The sequence below is a fragment of the Manacus candei genome, unplaced genomic scaffold (genome assembly GCF_025592945.1).
Source record: "Manacus candei isolate 608988 ecotype Guabito, Panama unplaced genomic scaffold, ASM2559294v1 h1tg000106l, whole genome shotgun sequence".
In the NCBI taxonomy this organism is placed as follows: Eukaryota; Metazoa; Chordata; class Aves; order Passeriformes; family Pipridae; genus Manacus; species Manacus candei.
The window spans coordinates 690670-712609 of NW_026138154.1; the positions used below are offsets into that span (position 1 = coordinate 690670).

General features: G+C 66.6%; 3 protein-coding genes across 4 annotated transcripts; 1 reads left to right on the forward strand and 2 right to left on the reverse strand.

The window, feature by feature from the left end:
* Positions 1 to 1001: 1001 nt before the first annotated feature.
* On the forward strand, positions 1002 to 6599 carry ISYNA1 (inositol-3-phosphate synthase 1). Of its 2 annotated transcripts, XM_051769271.1 has the most exons (11): positions 1003 to 1225; positions 2265 to 2389; positions 2480 to 2641; positions 3504 to 3633; positions 3719 to 3912; positions 4004 to 4153; positions 4235 to 4450; positions 4534 to 4698; positions 4774 to 4887; positions 5001 to 5218; positions 6145 to 6599. In XM_051769271.1, exons 2-11 carry the CDS (start codon positions 2276 to 2278, stop codon positions 6353 to 6355), a joined length of 1674 nt encoding a protein of 557 aa, XP_051625231.1. In that variant the 5' UTR covers positions 1003 to 1225; positions 2265 to 2275; the 3' UTR covers positions 6356 to 6599. The 2 variants fall into 2 exon arrangements, with proteins under 2 accessions (XP_051625230.1, XP_051625231.1); XM_051769270.1 differs by lacking the exon at positions 6145 to 6599 and having other exon boundaries at positions 1002 to 1225; positions 5001 to 6043.
* A 783-nt stretch (positions 6600 to 7382) lies between these two features.
* Positions 7383 to 8908, reverse strand: LOC127461444 (formin-2-like; the record flags this gene model as incomplete). The annotated part of the gene is made up of 1 exon (XM_051769263.1): positions 7383 to 8908. A coding segment is annotated over one exon (1050 nt), but the record flags the coding sequence as incomplete, so codon positions are not given.
* Positions 8909 to 9034: 126 nt separating this feature from the next.
* On the reverse strand, positions 9035 to 20915 carry SSBP4 (single stranded DNA binding protein 4). The gene is given in 18 exon segments (XM_051769283.1): positions 9035 to 9327; positions 9563 to 9664; positions 10295 to 10323; positions 11082 to 11160; positions 11265 to 11335; positions 11458 to 11512; positions 11603 to 11638; positions 11756 to 11801; positions 11905 to 11951; positions 11953 to 11973; positions 12275 to 12345; positions 12466 to 12535; positions 12647 to 12706; positions 13842 to 13931; positions 17973 to 18057; positions 18996 to 19057; positions 19180 to 19252; positions 20828 to 20915. Coding segments are annotated over 18 exon segments (1083 nt in total). The 5' UTR covers positions 20884 to 20915; the 3' UTR covers positions 9035 to 9297.
* Between the last annotated feature and the right edge of the window lie 1025 nt (positions 20916 to 21940).

Below are 21940 nucleotides of genomic sequence, written 5' to 3' on the forward strand. Positions count from 1 at the left end.
CAGGGGGCCCGTGCCAGGGGGTGCCATGGCTTTTGGGGTGCCCATATCAGGGGATCTGGAGTGCCGTGACCTTTGGGGTGCCATGGCTTTTGGGGTGCCCAGACCGGGGGATCTGGAGTGCCGTGACCTTTGGGGTGCCGTGACCTTTGGGGTGCCATGACTTTTGGGGTGCCATGACTTCTGAGGTGCCCAGACCAGGGGTTCTGGGGCGCCATGACTTTTGGGGTGCCCAGACCAGGGATTCTGGAGTGCCGTGACCTTTGGGGTGCCATGGCTTTTGGGATGTCCACACCAGGGGGTGCAGGGTGCTGTGACCTTTAGGTTGCCCATACCAGGGATCCCAGGGTGCCATGACCTTTGGGGTGCCCATACTGGGGGGGGCTGTGGGGTGCCATGACCTTTGGGGTGCCCATGCCAGGGGGTCCCAGGGTGCCATGACTTTTGGGGTGCCCATGCCAGGGGGTCCCAGGATGCCACGACTTTTGGGGTGCCCATGCCAGGGGGTCCCAGGGTGTCATGACTTTTGGGGTGCCCGTGCCGGGGTGCCGGTGCTGGCAGCAGCAGGGTGCCGGGGGGCTGTGGGGTGCCGGGCTGGCAGCCCCGTGGGAGCAGCGCCGTGGGAAGGCGCCCGCGATTCCCGGGCGCAGGAAGCCGCCGGCCCGGGGCTGTCAATGGCCGGAAGGCGACGGCGGGACCCCCGGCCCCGGCCCGGGACCGGCCCCGGCGACACTTCCCCTTCCCGGGTCAGCGGCCGCTCCCCCCTCCCCGACACCCCCCCGACACCCCCCCGACACCTCCCGCCGCCCCCCCCCCGGTGCCGTGCCCGGTACCGGAGCCCCGCACGTGCGGCGGGAGCGGGCTCGGAGGGGTCCGGGGGGCTCGGGGGGGGGTCCGGGGGGGCTCAGGGGGGGTCCGGGGCTGCCGGTGCCGGTGGGCACGTGCGGGGGGGGGCGGGGCCGGGCGCGGGCGGGGCCGGGGCGGGGCCGCGGAGCCGATTAAGCGGCGGGAGCGGGAGCGGCCGCAGCGCGATCGCATCGTCCCCGCGGGGCAGCACCGGACACCGGGCACCGGCACCGGACACCGGGTAACGGACACCGGGGCACCCGACACCGGGCACGGCCACCGGCACCGGGCATCCAACACCGGGCGCGGGCACCGGACACCGGCGCGGACACTGACCCGGACACCGGCTCCGGCTCCGCCGCCTCCAGCGCGGCCCGGCCCGGTGAGTGCCCGCGGGGGCGGCGGGAGTGACCCCCGGAGAGGTTCGGGTTTGCGACCCCCCGAGGGCGGGGGCAGGCCCCGGTCCGTGTCCCCCCGTGCCCTCGGGAGGGTCCCCGTGTCCTCCGGCACTCCCGGTGCTGGGACGTCTCCTGTCCCCAGATCCCCTTTCCCCGTGGAAGCGCGGACAGCCTCGGTGCCCCTGTCCCTTGTGCCATCCCGGGACAGCCGCTGTCCCCGTGCCCCCTCTGCCCCCCCAGAAGCAGGGACAGCCCTGGTCCCCATGGCCCCTGGGACAACCCTTGGAGTGGGATCAGCCCTGGTTCCCGTGTCTCCATCTGTCAGGGCGTAGGGACAGCCCCTGTTCCCCAGTTCCCTGCACTCCCGGGAGCTGGGACAGCCCCCGTCCCCATGTCCCTGCACCCTCCGCACCTCAGGGTGTAGAGATACCCCCCGTCCCCACATCCCCTGCACCCCTTGGCACCCCCAGAAGCAGGGACAGCCCTGGTCCCCGTGCCCCCTGTGCCACCCCAGGGTGCAGGGGGTCCCCGTGTCACCTGGGAGCCACCTCTGTCACCCCCAGGGAGTGAGCACAGCCCTGGTCCCCGTGTCCCCCACACCCCCGGACACCCCCGCGTGCAGGGATACCCTGGGAACATCCCTAGTCCCCCACGCCCTCCTGTGGCCCCTGCCACCCCCAGGGAGGGGACAGGAGGGACAGCCCTGAGGGGACCCTGCATCCCTCGGCTCGCTGGGGGCTCCAGGAAATCCCGGGGCGGGGGTCTCACCCCCTTTGCTCCCCGCCTGTCCCGTGGGCAGCAGCCGGTGCCGGGACACGGGTGGGGAGGGGCTGCGGTGGCCGTCCCAGTGCCACCACCACGCTGGGAGGGCGGGGAGCCAAGAGTCCCCACTGGCCACACAGCCACGTCCCGGCAGGGCGGAGGGCCCGGGGGGGCGGGTGGGGAGGGTGGAATTCGGGGTGGGGGGGGGGTGGCCCGGCGTGCCAGGCCAGCGGCGCTGACACCCATTTCCTCCTATTCCAGCTCCAGGAACAATGGCAGAGCCATTCCTTGTGGAGAGCCCCAACGTCACCTACAGCAAGGACTTCATCGAGGCCAAGTACACGTACAGCACCGTGCACGTCTGCAAGGAGAACGGCGTCACCAAGGTGGGCAGGGGGAGACGGCTCACGGAGGGGGCTGGGGGGGGCTCTCTGCTCGTCCCCAGCTGTCTGTCCCCCGTGTCTGTGTGTCCCCAGGTGCGGCCGTGCTCCACCCGCTTCACCTTCCGCACGGCGCGGCAGGTCCCGCGCCTGGGGGTGATGCTGGTGGGCTGGGGGGGCAACAACGGCACCACGGTGACGGCGGCGGTGCTGGCCAACAGGCTGGGGCTGTCCTGGATGACCAAGACCGGGTGCAAGGTGGGTGTCCCCAGTGTGACCCCAGAAAGTGTGTGTAGGGGGGGTGTCCTCAGTGTGACCTCAGCGGGGTGGGTGTCCCCGGCTGGACCCTGGTGAGGTGGTGTCCCCAGTGTGTCCTCAGCAGGGTGGGTGTCCCCAGTGTGCCCCCAACAAGGGAGGTGTCCCCAGTGTGTCCTCAGCAGGGTGGGTGTCCCCAGTGTGCCCCCAACAAGGGAGGTGTCCTCAGTGTGTCCTCAGCAGGGTGGGTGTCCCCAGTGTGCCCCAAACAAGGGGGGCTGTCCCCACTGTGACACCCCCCAGGGTGGGTGTCCCCAGTGTGACCCCAGTGAGGTGGTGTCCCCAGTGTGACCTCAGCAAGGTGGGTGTCCCCAGTGTGCCCCAAACAAGGGTGGGTGTCCCCACTGTGACCTCAGCAGGGTGGGTGTCCCCAGTGTGACCCCAGTGAGGTGGGTGTCCCCAGTGTGACCTCAGCAGGGTGAGTGTCTCCAGTGAGACCAGACCTGGAGGGGTTGTCCCCAGTGTGATCCAAGCAGGGTGGGTGTCCCCAGCAGGACCCCAGTGACGGGATGTGTCCCCAGTGGGATCCCAGCAAAGAGGTGTCCCCTGTGTGACCTCAGCAGGCTGGGTCCCCTGTGTGACCTCAGTGGGCTGGGTGTCCCCAGCGTGACCCCAGCAAGTTCCTGGGCCCCAGGGGCTGTCCCACAGGATTGGGGACACAGAGCTCAGCCGCACCTGTGTCCTGCACCCCAATCTCCTCCCTGCCCCCTCAGAGGGGCTCTGCAGCCCCAGCCCCCCAGTCTGGAGGTGCCGGGACCCCCCCAGTCCCCGTGCCAGCGGCTCATCCTCACCCTCTCCACCCCAGAAAGCCAACTACTACGGCTCCCTGCTCCAAGCCTCCACCGTGTGCCTGGGCACCGGCCCCACCGGGGACGTCTACGTGCCCTTCCGGGACCTGCTGCCCATGGTGCACCCCAACGACATCATCTTCGATGGTAGGTGGGACACCAGGGGTAACCCCAAAATGAGTGTGTGTGGGGGGGTGTCACCCAGACCCTTGTGTCACCCTGTGTCCCCCAGGCTGGGACATCTCCTCGCTGAACCTGGCGGAGGCCATGCGGCGGGCGGAGGTGCTGGACTGGCCGCTGCAGGAGCAGCTCTGGCCCCACATGGAGAAGATGAAGCCCCGGCCCTCCATCTACATCCCCGAGTTCATCGCCGCCAACCAGGAGGAGCGGGCGGACAACGTCCTCCAGGGCTCCATGGCCCAGCAGGTCCCCGGGGAGGGTGGCACAGGGTGGGGGGGACACGAGGAGGTGTGACCACCGCGGTGGTGACACGTTCCCCTCCTGGGCCGCGTCCCAGGTGGAGCAGATCCGCAGGGACATCCGGGACTTCAAGGAGATCACCGGGCTGGACAAAGTCATCGTGCTGTGGACGGCCAACACCGAGCGGTTCTGTGACGTCGTGCCGGGGCTCAACGACACCGCCGAGAACCTGCTGAGGGCCATCGAGGTCGGGCCGCGGGCGAGGGGGGAGCGGGAGAGGGTGACAACCCCGCCCCGGCGGCGCTGAGCCGTCCCCTGTCCCCCGCAGAAAGGCCTGGAGGTGTCCCCGTCCACGCTCTTCGCCGTGGCCAGCATCCTGGAGGGCTGTGCCTACATCAACGGCTCCCCCCAGAACACCTTCGTGCCGGGGGCCGTGGAATTGGCCGCCCAGCGCCGCGTCTTCATCGGCGGCGACGACTTCAAGTCGGGTCAGACCAAGCTCAAGTCGGTGCTGGTGGATTTCCTGGTGGGCGCCGGGCTCAAGGTACGTGCTGGGGACGGGGAGCTGTCCTGGGCGGGCACCTGGAGGTGGCAGGGGGTGACTTTTGCCCTCACCCCCCTGCCCAGACCAAATCCATCGTGAGCTACAACCACCTGGGCAACAACGACGGGAAGAACCTCTCGGCGCCGCAGCAGTTTCGCTCCAAGGAGATCTCCAAGAGCAACGTGGTGGACGACACGGTGCAGGCCAACCCCATCCTCTACGGGCCCCAGGACAAGCCCGACCACTGCGTGAGTTGGGGGGCGCGGGGGGGGTGACACGCAGGTGGGGGTGACAGAGGGGGTGACGGGGCCGTGGCTTTGCAGGTGGTGATCAAGTACGTGCCCTACGTGGGCGACAGCAAGCGGGCGCTGGACGAGTACACGTCGGAGATCATGATGGGCGGCACCAACACCATCGTCATCCACAACACCTGCGAGGTGCGTGGGGGGCGGCCGGGGTGTCCCTGGGGTGTCCCCGGGGTGTCCCCGGGGTGTCCCCGCAGTGTCCCCTCGGTGCCAGGGGGTGGCTCCTCACCCCTCGGTGCCCGCAGGACTCGCTGCTGGCCAGCCCCATCATCCTGGACCTGGCCATCCTGACGGAGCTGTGCCAGCGCATCACCTTCTGCACCGAGGCCGATCCCGAATTCCAGGGCTTCCACAGCGTCCTCTCCATCCTCGCCTTCCTCTGCAAGGCCCCGCTGGTGCCCGAGGGCACCCCCGTGGTCAACGCGCTCTTCCGCCAGCGCAGCTGCATCGAGAACATCCTGAGGTACCCGGGGGTCCCCCCGTCCTCGTGGGCACCACGTCCTACCCGCCCCGGTGCCCACGGTGGCACCCAAAGGCTGGCAGGGGTCCTGCCGTGGGATACCCGAGGTGGCAGCACCAGTGGGCCCCAGTGCCCGTCCACGGGGTGTCCAAATCCAGCAGGTCCTGGAGCCCAAGGCCTGGGGTGCCCGGTGCTGCTGGGTGGGGTCCCAGTGCCAGTATGTCATGGGGGGTGATGCCCACAGGTCCTGGGGGTCCCAGCGCCTGGTGATGCCCAGCACCAACAGGTCCCAGCACGGATGGGTCCCTGGTTCCCAGTCCTGGGGTGCCCAATGGGAGTGGAGTCCCAATACCCAGGGGGTCCAACACACACAAACCCTGGTACCCAGTGCCCAGGGGGGTCCTACACCAGTGGGTCCCAGTGCCCAGAGTTCCCAATGCCAGTGGGTCCCAGTGCCCAGGATTAATGGATCTGAGCACCAGTGGGTCCCAGTGCCCCGTGCTGAGGTGCCCAATTCCAGTGGGTCCCAGTGCCCCATGCCCAGGGTTCCCAGTGCCTGGGGTGCCCAGTTCCAGTGGTTCCCAGTGCCAAATGCCCGTGGTTTTCAGCGCCAGAGGTGCCCAGTTCCAGTGGACTCCAGTGCCCAGTACTAATGGGTCCCAGTGGGTCCCAGTGCCCAGTGCTGAGGTGCCCAGCTCCAGTGGGTCCCAGTGCCCAGTGCTGAGGTGCCCAACCCCAGCGGGTCCCAGTGCTCACTGGTCCCAGCACCAGTGGCTCCCAGTGCCTGGGATGCCCATCCCTTGCCCCCAGTTCCCAACACACCGCGTTCCCCACCCCGTGGGTGCCCCGTGCCACCCCCACCCCCCTTCCCCAGCCCCGGGGTGCCCACCCCTGACCCCTCCTCTCTCTCTCTCTCTGTGCCCCCCCAGGGCCTGCCTGGGGCTGCCCCCCCAGAACCACATGCTGCTGGAGCACAAGATGCAGCGACCGGCCCCCAGCCCCAAACGTGCCTGTCCCGGGGGGGCCTCCTGCCCCTTGGCCCCCAAGAAGAGCCCGGTGCCCACCCAGCTCAACGGGCACCCCTGTGCCCCCCGGCCGGGGCCCCCCCACACCCCCCTGCACGTCGACGGGGCCGACTAACCCCCACTACTGCTCCTTTTCTATTTGGGATCAGCTTTTTAGGGGGGTGGGGGGGGGGTGGATTTGGGCAGGGGCCTGGGGGAGGGGGGGGTCCATGAGTTGTTTCCTCTCCCCCCCCCCCCAAAACGCCGCCGGCGACTCCAAACTGTGAAGCTTCGTACCCGCCAATAAACCCGGAGCACAGAGAGACCCCCCCCGACTCAGCTGCTTCCTGGGGGGCTCCCACCGGGGTCTTGGGGTCCCCTCAGCTCCTTCCTGCTGCCCCTTCCCCCGGGGCCCCTCGCCTGGCTCAGGAGGTGCCCCTCGACTCCTCCCTGGGGTCCCCATCACCTGGTTCTTGGGGACCTCTCATCTGGTTCCTTGGGGGTCCCCCTCACCTGGTTTTGGGGTCTCCCCACCTGGTTTTGGGGTCACTTTCACCAGGTTTTGAGGTCCCTTTCATCCGGCTTTGGGGTCTCCTCACCTGGTTTTGGGGTCCCTTTCATCTGGCTTTGGGGTCCCTTTCACCTGGTTCTTGGGGTGTCCTCACCTGGTTTTGGGGTGTCCTTGCCTGGTTTTGGGGTCTCCTCACCTGGATTTGGGGTCCCTTTCACCTGGTTCTTGGGGTCTCCTCACCTGGCTTTGGGGTCCCTTTCATCTGTTTTGGGGATGCCTTACACCTGGTTTTGGGGTCTCCTCACCTGGTTCTTGGGGTCTCCTCGCCTGGTTTTGAGGTCTCACCTGGTTTTGGGGTCCCTTTCACCTGGTTCTTGGGGCCCCATCACCTGGATTTTGGGGGTCTGTCACCCTGGGTCCCCTCAAGTGCTTCCTGGTTCCCCTTCACCTGCTTCCTGGGGTCCCCCCACCTGGTTTTTGGGGTCCCTCACTCGGCTCTTGGGGTCCCCAGCACCTGGTTTTGGGGGTCCTTCACCTGGTTTCTGAGGTTTCCCTCACCTGGTTCCTTGGGGTCCCCCCACTTGGTTTTTGGGGACCCCTCACCTGATTGCTTGACCTCCCACCCCCAAAATGAGACCCAAATGACGTCACCTTCTGAAAAAAAATCAAATTACATTTATTGATGCAGGGTGGGCAGGGGATTTGGGGGGGTGTTGGTTTTTTTTTTTTAATATCATTTTAGGGGTTTTAATATTTTTTCTTTTTTTTTTTTTTTTTTTTTAATTTTTTTCTTTTTTGGTAAGTTTTTATTTTTATTTTTTTTTTGGGGGGGTGGTCCCCCCAATTTTGTTTTGATAAGCAATGGGGTGGGGGGGGTCTAAAGGGCTTAGAAATGAGGAGGGGGGGCCCTACACAGAACGACTACACCTACTGGGGGTGGGGGGTACCCCTATGGGGGCTGGGGGTTGCCCCCCACCTCGGGGGGGGGTCACAAGGGGGTCCCCCTGGTGTGGGGCTGTACAGGGGAGGGGGCCTGGGCACACTTTTTTGGGGGAGGGGGGAGCTTTGCGGGGTGGGGTGGGGTGTGGGGTTTGAGGTCCTTTCTGTTATAAAAGAGGAAAAAAAAAATCAGGGAAAGAAAAAAAAAAAAAAGAAAATAAGAAAAAAGCAAAAAAAAAAAAAAAACAAAAAAAACCCCAAAACCACAGACACAAAAAAAAAAAATTCCTTCATATTAAAGTGGTCCCTGGTGGGTGGGGGGGGGGGAATTTGGGAGGAGGGGGGCCCCGGTCTGGCGCTCGGGGGGGGGGGCCGGGGATCACAGTGCTGGCTGAGCACACAGACGGGGCTGGGGGGGGGGATTGGAGACCCCCCCGGGGTCGAGGGGGGGGATTGGGACCCCCCCGGGGTTTGGGGAGGGGCTGCTCTCTGCACTGGGACCTGCCCTATAGAGCTTTTGGAGGGGGGGCTCCATGGGGGGGGGGGTATGGCTTGGCCCCCCCACTCCTTCCCCCCCACCTCCAGCACAGCCTGGAGTGCCTCTGGATTTTTGGGGGGGGGGTCCTGCACCCACACTGGGCTTTGGCAGGGCTGGGGGGGGTGGCTGTGGGCCCCCCCCAGTATGGTTTGGGGGAGTACTGGGAGAACTGGGAGGGGGTCACACCCTCCCAGAATGAGGGGGTGGGTTTGGCACCACCTGCCATGGAGGGCAGGGGGCACCATGTCATGAAACCCCCCCCTAAAATACCCCCTCCCCAGGCTGGTACCACCCCAAGGGGGGGTAAAACACCCCATAATAGCCCCCCCCTGCACCCCCCCGAGGTGCCAGACACCCCCCCAGCACCCCTGGGGAGGGGGGGCTGTGGTTGGGAAGGGGGGGGTTGTTCCCAGTGCTGGAGGTGAGGGGGGGGGGAGGGCAATAAATGGGGTCCCAGTACATGGCAGGGGGGATCCCAGTGCTGGGAGGGGTCCCAGTGCTGAGGGGGGGGGGGGCAACAAATGGGGTCCCAGTCCATGGGGGGGGGGTCTCCCAGTGCTGGGGCCGGGGGGTGTCAATCCCAGTACTGGGAGAGCTCCCAGTTCTGGGGCTGGGGGGGGTGTCCCAGTGCTGGAAAAGGGGGGTCCCAGTACTGGAAAAGGTGTGGGGGGGGGGTCCCAGTGCTGGGAGAGGGGGGGTGACCCTCACCCCAGGAAGGGGAGTGTGTGGGAGGCAAATAGGGGGGGGTTGGGGGGGGCGTGTGTTGGGCAGCAAACAAGTCACGTGACTTATTTCCAATCATCATCATTATTTTTTTTTTCTCTTCCCCGCGGGTGTTTTTTCTATTTTGTTTTTTTTTGTGGGTTTTTTTTTTGTTCTGTTTTGTTGTTGTTTTTTTTCTCCTGCTCCTTCAGCGTATTTTTTGTCTTTTTTTTTGTTGTTTTTTTTTTTTTTGAGGTGGGGTGGTGGGGCCGATCGTTACAATTAACGAATTGGGGTGGTTTTTTTTTTTTTTTGTTGTTGTGTTTGTTTTTTTTTTTTCGGTGATGGGCGAGGGCGTCTGGCTGTCGGCGGGGGTTGGGGGGGGGTCTCACACGCTCATTGTCATGCTGGGCGAGTACTAAGAGAGAGCGGAGACAGCGCAGGGTTAGCGCGGGGTGGGGGGTGGGGGCACCGCCCCAACGCCCCCTCCCCTTCTCCCATCACCTCCCGAGCCTGGCACCCCCCTCCCCTTCCTGGCACAATTTGGGGGGCTCGCTGATGAGATCTGGGTGTCACTGATGACCCCCCTCCCTCCCCGTGTCCCTGCAGACCCCCCACACCCCCCCCCCCGGGGGTCCCGGTGTGTCCCTTACGCTGTCGCTTTGGAAGGGGTTTAGGAAGTTGCTGCTCAGCTCGGCGTCGTCCCGAGGGGTCCCGGGGGGGTTGCTCAGGGCCCCCAGGTTACTGGGGGAGCTCTGGGGGAAAGGGGGGGAGAGAAAGGTTAGGGAGGGGGGGGAATAAGGGGGGTTGATATGGGGGGGGGGGTGTCTTAGTGCGTTGTAGGAGGGGAATAAGTGGGGTCTCGTTGGGGTGGGAGGATCACAGGGCATTGTGGGGGGGATAAATGGGGTCCCAGGGCACTGAGGGGGGAATAAATGGGGTCCCAGGGCATTGAGGGGGGCACTAAATGGGGTCCCAGGGCACTGAGAGGGGAATAAATGGGGTCCCAGGGCATTGGGGGGAGGGGGGTGAATAAAGGGGGTCCCGGGGCACTGGGGGGGAATAAATGGGGTCCCAGTACAAAAGGAGGGGAATAACTGGGGTGAGAGGATCCCAGTGTATTGTGGGGGTATTAAATGGGGTCCCAGGGCATTGGAGGGGCAATAAATGGGGTCCCTTGGGGTGGGAGGATCCCAGTGTATTGTGGGGGGAATAAATGGGGTCCCAGTACATGAGAGGGGGAAGGAGAAATAAATGGGGTCCCAGTATATGGAGGGGGTCTCAGTACATGGGGAGTCCCAATAAATGGGGTCCCAGTACATGGAGGGAGAGTGTCCCAGTACAAGGGGGATCCCAGTAAATGGTCCCAGGGTTCCCACACTCACCTTTGGCAGCCCATCCATGTCCCCAGAGCCTGCCAGGATGAGGGGGGGTGTGTTAGTGACCCCCCCAGTCCTTGTGTGTGTGTCCCCCAATCTATGTGTCCCCCCAAACCATGTGTGTCCCCCCAATCCATGTGTGCCCCCCAATCCATGTGTTCCCCCCAATCTATGTGTCCACCCAATCCATATGTGCCCCCCAATCCATGTGTCCCCCCCAATCCATGTGTTCCCCCTAATCCATATGTGTCCCCCCAATCCATGTGTGTCCCCCCAATCCATATGTGTCCCCCCAATCCATGTGTGTCCCCCCCCAATCCATATGTGTCCCCCCCAATCCATGTGGGTCCTCCCAGTCCATATGTGCCCCCCCCCAATCCATATGTGCTCCCCCATCCATATGTGCTCCCCCATCCATATGTGCTCCCCCATCCATATGTGACCCCCCCAATCCATATGTGCCCCCAATCCATGTGTCCCCCCCAATCCATATGTGTCCCCCCCAATCCATATGTGTCCCCCCAAACCATGTGTGCCCCCCAATCCATGTGTGCCCCCCAATCCATGTGTCCCCCCCAATCCATGTGTCCCCCCCAATCCATGCATCCCCCAAACTGCATCCCACCAATCCATTTCCCCTCTCCAACCCATGTGCCCCCCCATCTCCTCCACAAGCCCATCCTCCCACGGATGGAGCTCATGTCCCACAGGACAAGGGTCCTGGGGGTGCTGGGGGTCACACAGGACCCCCTTTATCCCGGGGTGGGGGGTTCCAGAGGGGGGGAACACCCACCTAGGGATCCGTTCATGTGATGCGGCTCCATCGCGCTCATCCCGCCCATGGGCCCCTCGGGGCCGGGCCCCATCGGGAACTGGGAGGGAAAGGGGGGTGGTGAGAAGAGTTGGGGGGCCCCCTGTCCCCCCCTGACCCCCATCCCTGTCCCCCCACCCCTGTCCCCCCCATCCCATGGCTCACGTTGGGCCGGTTCCCAGCGGGGCCGATGGGGTTCATCATGGTGTACATGTTCTCACTGGAGTTGGTGGAGTCTGGGGGGGGATGGAAAACACATGGGGGGGGGTGTGTGTAAGTGTGGCCCTCACCCCCACCCCCAAAATCCCACACACACACCCTTATTCCCCCCCAAACAACTCCCTCCCCCATCACTCACCTCCGGGGCTGGGCAGGATGGGGGTACCGGGGGGGCCACCACCCCCAGGAGGGCCCTGAGGGGGGAGGAAAAAGAGGGGGGTGGATTAGGGGGGGGCACAGGGGCTCACCTGAAGCCCCCCCTTAAAGTGCCCCCCAATACTCACCACGTAGTTCCCAGGGGATGAGGAGGAGTAGGCGATCTGGGGGGAGGACAAAGGAGAGTCAGGGCATGGGGTCAGCATGGGGGGCACGGGGTCAGCACCCCCATGGCCCCAGGACCCCCCCCCCAAGGTGTTACCCCCCCCTCTATGACTTACAGAGTTGGCGTTGGGGTTGGGCCAGGGCCCGCGGCCACCGGGACCCCTGCAAGGCAACGGGGACAGTGAGGGGGGTCCTGTCGGGCCTGGGGCACCCCCTACCCCGGGGGGGGTGTGGGGGGCACAGAGGGGGCACGGGGGGGTCTTACATGTTCATGGCAGGCATGCCAGGACCGGCCAGCGAGCTGGGGGGGGGGGCGCATCCCACTGCCGTAGGTCTGCCGGGAGAGGGGGGGTCAGTGGGGCTGGGACACCCCTGGCACTGTCCCCATCCCTGGGTCCCTGTCCTCATCCCCATGTCCCTGTCCTCGTCCCTGTATCCCTGTCCCTGTGTCCATCCCCATCCCAGTATCCCAGTCCCTGTGTCCATCCCCATCCCTGTGTCCCTGTCCCTGTGCCCATCCCCATCCCTGTGTCCCAGTCCCTGTGTCCATCCCCATCCCAGTATCCCTGTCCCTGTGCCCATTCCCATCCCTGTGTCCCAGTCCCTGTGTCCATCCCCATCCCAGTATCCCATACCTGGGGTCCCATTCCGGCCATGCCTCGGGGGGGGTTCATGCGCTGCATCGGGCCCCCCATTCCAGGATGTCCTGCACAAATTTGTGGGGAGAGGGAGGCGTGAGGCCCCAGAGCCCCCCCCCTGGACCCCCCTGAGGGGATCACAAGGGGACAGGGGGGTGAGGGGGGGGGACAGGGCCCCCCAGACTCACCCTGTGAGCGCACAGCCGGATCCATGGCGTTGGGCAGCAGCGGCTGGGAGCCGGGAACACCCACGGGGGGCTGCAGAGAGGGGGGGCCAGGGGGGGTCAGGGTGCTGGGGGAGCCTCACCCAGGGGGGTCAGCACCCCCTTTTTGGGAGGGGAGGGGGGGTCCTGGCACAGAGCATCTCACCTGGTTGGGCATCCGGAGCGGGGGCCGGGGGCCGCCGGGGTAGCGGGGGGACATGAAGGGCTGCAAGACAGGGGGGGTTTGGGGGTCAGCCGGGGCTGGGGGGGGGAACTGTGTCACCCGGGGGGGGTAAGAGGGGGCTGGGACAATGCTGGGGGGCCAGTGGGGCTGTGCCCAGCCTTGTGTGGGGGTGCAGCCCCAGCAGGGGCACAGGGGGGCACCTGTGGGAGCCTTAGAGAGAAACACAACAGGATATGGGGGGGGCTGGGGGGTGGGGGGGGCTAGGATCCCAGGGGGTGACCCCTGGGGGGGCTGAGAGGGATTGTGATCCCAAGGGGTGACATCTGGGGGGCCATGGGGGACACGGGGCTGGTACGAGCCTGGGGCAGGAAGGGGGGGCTGTGTCATGGTGGGGGGACCCAGATTGTGTAACCTCCTCCCCCCCTAGAACATGCTAAGGACACTCACAGGGGGGCTGAGCTGTGTGGACATGGTAAGGACACACACACACAGACACACACACAGGGCTCAGGTGTGAGGACACACATGGCTCACGTGTGTGCACGTGCTACAGACACACACATGGTTCACATGTGTGCACATGCTAAAGACACACACAGACATGGCTCAGGTGTGTGAACACACTGAGGACACACACACAGACAGGGCTCGGGTGTGTGCACATGTTAAGAACATACACACACAGCTCAGGTGTATTCACATGCTAAGGACACACAAGGCTCACGTGTGTGCATGCAGTAAGGACACACACACACATGGCTCACGTGTGTGCACATGCTAAGGGCACACAAACACACACACACACACACACAGACAGAGGTCAGGTGTGTGCACACACTAAGCACACACATGCACATGGCTCAAGTGTGTGCACACTGAGAGCCCACACATGGTTCACATGTGTGCACACAGAAAGCACATACATACAGCTCATGTGTGTGCACACACTAAGCACACACATGGCTCACACACATGCACACACTGAGCACACACATGGCTCACACATGTGCACACACTGAGCACACACATGGTTCACACGTGCACACACAAGCACATACATACAGCTCATGTGTGTGCACACACTGAGAACACACGTGGCTCACACATGTGCACACACATGGTTCACACGTGTGCACACACTGAGCACACCCCTGTCCCAGAGCCCCCCGTGCTGTACCTGGAAGAAGGCGGGGGGCACAGGCCCCCCTGACATGCCATCCCCGGGGGGCAGGTTCCCCATCACCGGGCTGGGCGCGGCCGCCGCGCTCTGGGGGGGACAGAGACAGCTCAGGGCCTGGGGAGGGGGTTTCCTGTCACCTCCCACCCCCAGGGGCACCCCCTTCCCATGTTCCCACCCCCAGGGCCACCCCCTTCCCGTGTCCCCACCCCAGGGTCACCCCATCCCCATCACCCCCCACCCCAAGGTCACCCCATCCCTGTGTCCCCACCCCAGGGTCACCCCATCCCCATCACCCCCCACCCCAGGGTGTCCCCATCCCCAGGGTCACCCCATCCCTGTTTCCCCACCCCAGGGTCACCCCATCCCCATGTCCCCACCCATCCCCAAGCCCCAGGACAGCCCCATTCCTCTCCCAGCCGAGCTGGGGGGGATTGTGTGGGGACCCCCTGGGGGGTGTTTTGGGCTGGGGGGGTGCGGGCAGGGGGCCCTGTCCCCCCCTCTCCGTCCGGGCCCGTCCGGGGGGAGCTGTTCAGGGAAGGAATGTGCCGGTTTTCCGGCTCGGCCCCTGCGCCACAACTGGTTTCAATTTGTAGGGAAGGAGGAGAAAAGGGGGGGGGGGGGGGGACACCCCGCGCTGCCCCCTCCACCCGGGGGGCCCCAAAGCCCCTCCCACCGACCCTGAGGGGGCTCGGGGGGGCCCTCGGTGTGTGTTGGGGGGGGGAGGGTGATGGGTCAGGGTGTGGGAAGGGGGATTGGGATGGTGAGACCCCCCCACACACCCCCGGGGGGCTCCTGTGGGGGTCACAACATGGACATGGGTCGTGCCAGCACCCAGGTCGTGGCTGGGACACGGGTGACACCTGGGACAGAGGTGACACCAGGCACACACACGGGTGACAGTGGGTGCCCAGATGGGGGTCCCTGCCCCGTGGGGGTCTGTGCCTGCTGTTCTGGGGGGCATCCTGGGGCTGGGAGAGGTGTCCTGGGTCCATGTGCCCTCTTGGGGACCCCTCACTCCTGCCCCATGACCCCCTGCCCAGAGTGGGGCCACCGCTGCCCCCCCAGCTCCAGCCCCATCCCTGCTGCCCCCCCCCCCCCCACCATGGCAGGGACCAAACAGGGACCCCCCCCTGCCCCCTCATCACTCAGTGATGCAAAGCAGAGTTGCCATGGCAACAGGTTGGGGAGTTTTGGCTCCTCCTGTGGGCTCAAGGTCAGGAGGGAGAAAATTGGAGGGGGGGCATATGTGGGGTGCGGGTTGGGGGCTCCCCACACCCCCTGGGGGGACCCCAGACCCCGCTGTGGGGTGGCTGCTGCCACTGCCCCCCCATTGCTGCTCACAGGCCGGACCCCCCCCAGTGTTATGGGGTCACCACCCCCAGGATTGCCACGAGGTGGGTCCTGGGAAGTCTGGGCCCCTTTGGGGATGGGTACTGGGAGCTCTGGGCACATCTCTGGGGTGACTGAGTGCCTTGGTGGGGGGGAACTGGGAGACTGAGACCCTTTTTGGGGGCGTTACTGGGAAGCCTGGGTGCCTTTTGGGGGGGCAGCTGTAATGTCTGAGTGCCTTTGGGGGCGAGGGGGAGCTGCTGCAGCAACACCCCCGGGAGGGCGAGGGGGGCCCCGGCTCCGCACTGGGACCCCCAGTTCACCCAGTTTGGGTGGTCAACGGGCACCAGGGCGGGGATGTGGCTGTGTGGGGGGTGCAGGGGGGGCCCGTGGGGCTCCCCCCCTCCCTGCCCTGGCGGTCCCCAGCTCTGCCAGGCAGCAGTGCCATGGCAACGTGGCCTGACCCGCGCCGTGTCCCCGGCGTCACCGTCCCCGCACCGGCAGCCTCATTAATTCCAGCATGGAAATCAGCTCTGCTGGCTCCGGGGGCGGGAGGGGGGGCTGGGGGGGGTCCTGCTGCAGCCCCCACGGCGCTGCCACAGCCACGTGTGGGCCCACGGGGACCCCACGGGACCCCCCGAGGCACTGAGGGGGGTCCTGGCGGGCACCGCGGCCCCACTGCGTCCCACAGCCCGCGGGGGTCCTGCATCCAGGGGGCCATGGAGCCTGCAGCATCCTCCCTCCACTGCATCCTGCCTCCACTGCATCCTCCCTCCACTGCATCCTGCCCTCTGCATTCTGCCCTCCACTGCATTCTGCCCTCTGTATCCTGCCCTCTGAATCCTGCCCTCCTCTGCATCCTGCCCTCTGAATCCTGCCCTCCTCTGCATCCTGCCCTCTGAATCCTGCCCTCCTCTGCAACCTGCCCTCTGCATCCTGCCCTCCACTACATCCTGCCCCCCACTGCATCCTGCCCTCTGCAACCTGCCCTCTGCAACCTGCCCTCTGCAACCTGCCCTCCACTGCATCCTGCCCCCCAGTGCATCCTGCCCTCTGCATCCTGCCCTCCACTGCATCCTGCCCTCCACTGCATCCTGCCCTCCTCTGCATCCTGCCCCCCACAGCATCCTTCCCTCCACTGAATCATGCCCCCCACTGCATCCTGCCCCCCAGTGCCCCCCACCATGGCACCACGGATCCCACTGCATCTTGTAGCCCGTGGCCTTCTGCATCCCACGGCATCCCACACGTCACAGCATCCCACATCCGGTGGGACTGTGGACCCTGGAGCAGCCCACAGCATCCTGCATCCCATGGCATCCTGCATCCCATGGCATCCTGCATCCCATGGCATCCTGCATCCCATGGCATCCTGCATCCCACAGCATCCTGCATCCCACAGCATCCTGCATCCCACAGCATCCTGCATCCCACGGCCTCCTGCATCCCTTGGCATCCTGCATCCCCTGGTATCCTGCATCCCACACCATCCTGCATCCCACACCATCCTGCATCCCACACCATCCTGCATCCCCTGGCATCCTGCATCCCCTGGCACCCTGCACACCACAGCATCCCAGAGCATCCTGCATCCCACAGCACCATGGGCCCCACAGCGTTCCCACATCCCACAGTGCTGCATATCCCACTGCACCCATCCCAGAGCTTTCTGTATCCCGTGGCATCCTGCACAGCAGAGCATCCTGCATCATCCTGCATCATCCTGCATCCCACAGCATCCTGCATCCTGGGGGACTGTGGAACCTGCATCATCCCACAGCATCCCACAGCATCCTGCATCCCACAGCATCCTGCATCCCACAGCATCCTGCATCCCGGGGGACTGTGGACCCTGCATCACTCCACATCCCTCAGCATCCCACAGCATGCTGCACCCCACATCCTGTAGGACACGGATCATCCTGCATCATCCTGAATCCCATAGCATCCTGTATCCTGGAGAACTGTGGACCCTGCACCATCCCACAGCATCCTGCATCCCACAGCAACCTGTGTCCTGTGGGGCAGTGGACCCTGCACCATCCCACAGCATCCTGCACCCCACAGCAACCCGTGTCCTGTGGGGCAGTGGACCCTGCACCATCCCACAGCATCCTGCATCCCACAGGACACGGATCTTGCCTCACCCCACACCCCGCAGCACCCTGCATCCCAGCCACCTCTCCCCATCCCAGGTGCCCCCTCTGCCCCCTGTGCCCCTCCTGTCCCCACCCCCTGTGCCCCCCTCCTGCTGCTGCAGTCCCAGGCACACGGACACGCCGGGAACACGCCGGGAACACCGGGAACATGCCGGGAACACTGGGAACATGCCGGGAACACCGGGGGCTGTTGACTCTGTGCCAATGATTAACCCGCCGGAGCCGCCTCCCAGAAGGAGCAGAGCTGCCCGAGGGGGGGTCCCCACAGTGTGTGGGGGGGTCCCACTGAGCCCCAGCACCGCAGTGACCCCCCCAGGACAGGGGGTGAGGGTGGGGGGGGGGACACCCCCACCCCGCTGGGTGCTCCTGTTTGGGCAGGGAGAGCCTGTTTTGTGGGAGAGGGGGGTTGGGGGGTGTCCCTGTCCCCTGGGGGGGGGGGGGGGTGACAGCGGGGGATGGGCACGCCAGGGCACGCTGGGGTACCTGGGGGGAAGGGGGGGCACTGAGCCAGGGCCCCCAGGGATTTACCCCCCCCTCCTCACCGCCCTGCAAAATAGGTCACCCACAGCAGCACATGGGAACCCCGGGGGGGATGTGGGGGCACAGACCCCCCCAGCCCCCCCAGTCCCGTGGCACTCACGTAGTCATGGAAGGCTTTGGCCTCGCTGGAATGCTCACAGGTCTCCCGGCGATCCGGGGCGGCACAGTACAGGTCCCAGAAGACACTGGGAAAACGGGGAATTTGGGGAGGGGGGGGGGGGGTGTGTGAGGACCCCCTCACACACACCAAATATACACCCCCCCAAACCCCCCCCGACCCCACGGTGAGGGGCTGAGCACGGCCACACTCGTGTCACCGATGGCTGGAGGGGAGGGGAGGGGGGACACCCACCCACCCCCCCCCCACCTCGGCGGGGGCCTCCCGGCTCCGGCGCTGCCGCCTGTTTTCCCTGGAAACGGTCGCTACGGCCGGAGCCCAAATTCCTGGGACTTTACATCAGGCTGCAGCATCCTGGGGCGGGATGGGGAGGAGGGGGGTGGGGGGTCCCCCTGCCCGTGCCCCCCCCGCACTCCATGGGGGGGTTCTGTGGGGCAGCAAAGGGGGGGCTAGTTCTGTTGGTTCTGTTTCTGGGGCCCCCTCCCCATCCCGAAGATTTGGGGGGTGCTGGCTTGGTGCCAGTTTAACACCCCCCCCCCAGCTAAGGGGCTGGAAGGTGCCAAGCCCCCCCCCTCGCCGTGGGTGTCCCACCCCCCCAAATCACCAACTAATCGTTTATTTCCCCCTCTGACCCCCCCCAAATGATGCCCATCCCCCCACATCCCCATCACCCCCCTGGGGGGCTCTGCTGGGGCCCCCCCAGCGTGAGGGTCCAGCCCCAGGGCTGGAAACCCCCCCCCAACCCCCCTCAACTCCACGCTTGGTGCCAAATTGGATCCATCTGGAAGAGCCATGAGGATGGGGGGGGTGGGATGGGAGGGAAAAGGGGAGGGGGGGCCCCCAAATCGCTGATGGGAAAAGCAGAGCAGCGGCTTTATGGGGTACGAGGTGATGTGGTGGCAGCACCAGGGAGGGGGGGGCGGCCCCCAGACCCTCCCAAACCCCTCGCTGTGGCAAGGGGGGGGTCCACCCCTCTCCCAAACCCCCCCCCAGACCCCAACTCACCACCACCAGGAGTGCAGGAAGCCGGGGGGCTCCCCCAGCGTGATGTTCTTCTCCCATCGGATCTGCGGAGAGGGGGCACGGGGAGGGGGGGGGTCAGCACCGCCCCCACAGCCCCGGGGGTGGGCTCGGGGCACCCAGGGGGTGGCATCGGGGGGATCTGGGGGTGCTGCCCCCCCCTCCTTACCTCCGACAGGAAGGTCTGGGCGGATTTCTGGGCCCCTACGTGCAGCAGGTACTCGTAGACGTAGAGCGCCAGCCTGGGGATGGGGACAGGGATGGGCACAGGGACGGGCACAGGGATGGGGGGTCAGGACCTGCCACCCCCAGGGGTGCCCCCCATGGTGACCCCCCCACCCCACAGGCGCCGAGGGACACGAGGGGGGGGACACAGCCAGGATGGAGCCCCCACAGTTCAATTAGTGCAGGACTAACGAGGGGGGGGCGATGTCACCTCCCTGCCAGGGACCCCCTCGGGCATCACGGTGGCACCGAGTCCTGCCGGGGACACCGAGTGAGCCCCACCGGGGACACCGGGTGGCAACCGGTTCCCGCTGGGGGGGTGACTCCGGGACAGGTGACACGACCCACGCAGGACGTGGCCAAGGGGCAAGTGCCACCACGGGTGTGTCCCCAGGGGACCCCGAGACCTGGCCCCCGGGGCTCCATCACCCCCCAGGAGCGGGGAATGGGACCCGCGGAGACCTCCGGGGGTGCCCGGGTCTGGGGGGACCTTGGTGGGGTCCAGCCCCCCCCCATCAGCTCTGGGGGGTGCCCCGGGGACCGTGGTGGCCCTGAGCACTGGGATATGGCAGGACAGGGACAGCCGGGGGTGGTGGGTCACGGTCCCGGTGCCCGGGGGGTGGCAGGACCAGGGGAGCATCCCAGGTCCCGGTAACCCCGGTGCCATCCCGGTTCCCGGTGCCCCCGGGGGATGGCACGGCCCGGGGGAGCTTCCCGGTGCCCTGAGAGACGCCGAGGACCAGGGCACATCCCAGCTCCCGGCAGCCCCCCGTGCCAGCGCGGGTCACGGTGCCCCGGGGGATGGCAGTGCCCGGAGGGCACATCCCGGTTCCCGGCAGTCCCGGTGCGCTCCACACCGCGGTTCCCGGTGCCCCGGAGGATGGCACGGACCGAGGCACATCCCGGCTCCCGGTGCCATCGCGGCTTCCCGGTGCCCCGAGGGATGGCACGGACCGAGAGGATCATCCCAGCTCCCGGTACCCCGGGGGATGGCACGGACCGCAGGGGCTCATCCCGGTGCCCCGGGGGATGGCACGGACCGGAGGGGCTCATCCCGGTGCCCCGGGGAATGGCACGGACCGGGGGGATCATCTCGGCTCCCGGTACCCGGGGGATGGCACGGACCGGGGCATCACGTTTCTCCCGGTGCCCCGGGGGATGGCACAGATCAGAGGGATCATCCCGGTTCCCGGTACCCCGGGGGATGGCACGGACCGAGGGGCTCACCCCGGTACCCGGGGGATGCCGCAGCCCGGGGGACTCATCCCGGTACCCGGGGGGATGCCGCAGCCCGGGAGGCTCACCCCGGTACCCGGGGGATGCTGCAGCCCGGGGGGCTCACCCCGGTGCCCGCCCGACCCCCGCCAGCTCCCGCTGCCCCGCGGCCGCCGGTTCTCCCGGGCGGGGCGGGGCCGGGGGGTCCGCCCGCCCCCCTTTCCCCCCCCCCCTTTCCCCGCTCCCCCCTCTTTCCCCCCCCATCCTCCCCATCCTTCCCGCTCCGTCCCCGCTCCCCCCCCCCCCCCACTCTCCCCCCCGGGGGAGCAAAACTTCCGCGGCCCCGGCCCGTCCCCCGGCGGCGCCGCCGCACTCACTTCTCGCGGGCCTGGCCGTCCGAGGGCACGCCGGAGCCCTTGCCCTTGGCGTACATGGCGCGGCGGCGGCTGTCAGCGGCCCCGGGCCCGGCCCCGCGCGGCCCCCGCCGCCCCCGCCGCCCCCGCCGCCATCCCGGCCCGGCCCGGCCCGGCCCCGCCGGCTGCGGCCGCGCGCCCGAGGGGGAGCTTGAAACCGCCGCGCCCCCCCCCTCCCGCCCGCCCCGCGCGCGGCTGTTCCGGCAGCCCCGCCACCACCCCCCCCGCGCGCCGCTCGGCGCTTAAAGGGGCGATGCCGCGGAAAGGAGGGAGGGGGGTGGTGGGGTCCGCGCGGGGAGGGAGGGGTGTGAGGGGACACGGAGGGACGCGGGTGTGGCGGGGGGGAGGCGGACGCGGGGGTCGTGGGGGAACGCGGTCGCGAGGGGGTGGGCACGGACGGAGGGGACGCGGAGGGACGCGGGTGTGACGGGGTGGACATGGACACGGGACACGGACACGCGGGGTTGGACACGGGGGACGCGGGTGTGACGGGAGCACACGGACACGGGGGTCACGGAGGAACGCGGACGCGAGGGGGTGGGCACGGGTGGAGGGGACACGGATGTGACAGGGTGGACCCCCTGTCACGGGGGGACACGCAGGGTTGGACACGGGGGACACGGTTGTGACGGGGGGACACGGTCACGGACGTTGGGCATGGAGGGCCGTGGACATGAAGGGGTGGACGTGGGACGCAGAGGGACACGGATGTGACACGGGGGACATGGACGTGAGGGGGTGGGCATGGAGGGACATGGATGTGCGTGGGACACAGAAAGGGGTGGCACCCAGGGATTCGGACACGACACGAGTGGCATCATCGACAGGAGAGGGGACACATGGGGGGACACGGGCACGAGGGGGTGACTTAAAGGGGCAGTGACACGAGGGGTTGGACACGGAGGTCACAGAGGGACACAGATGGGAGAGGGTGGACGTGGAGGGACGCGGTCACGTGGGGGTGGACACAGGGGACACAGAAGGACACCAATGACAGGGTGGACACGGACACGAGGGGGTGGACACATGCGAGGGGATGGACGTACGGGGACACGGACACGAGGGGGGACACGGACG

Excerpts from the sequence above, each read along its gene's own strand:
- ISYNA1 (XM_051769270.1), top strand. The coding sequence starts at position 2,276 with ATGGCAGAGCCATTCCTTGTGGAGAGCCCCAACGTCACCTACAGCAAG. Across the intron at positions 4,451-4,533 it reads TGGTGGGCGCCGGGCTCAAG|ACCAAATCCATCGTGAGCTA; the intron begins GTACGTGCTGGG and ends CCCCCTGCCCAG. Across the intron at positions 4,888-5,000 it reads TCATCCACAACACCTGCGAG|GACTCGCTGCTGGCCAGCCC; the intron begins GTGCGTGGGGGG and ends CGGTGCCCGCAG.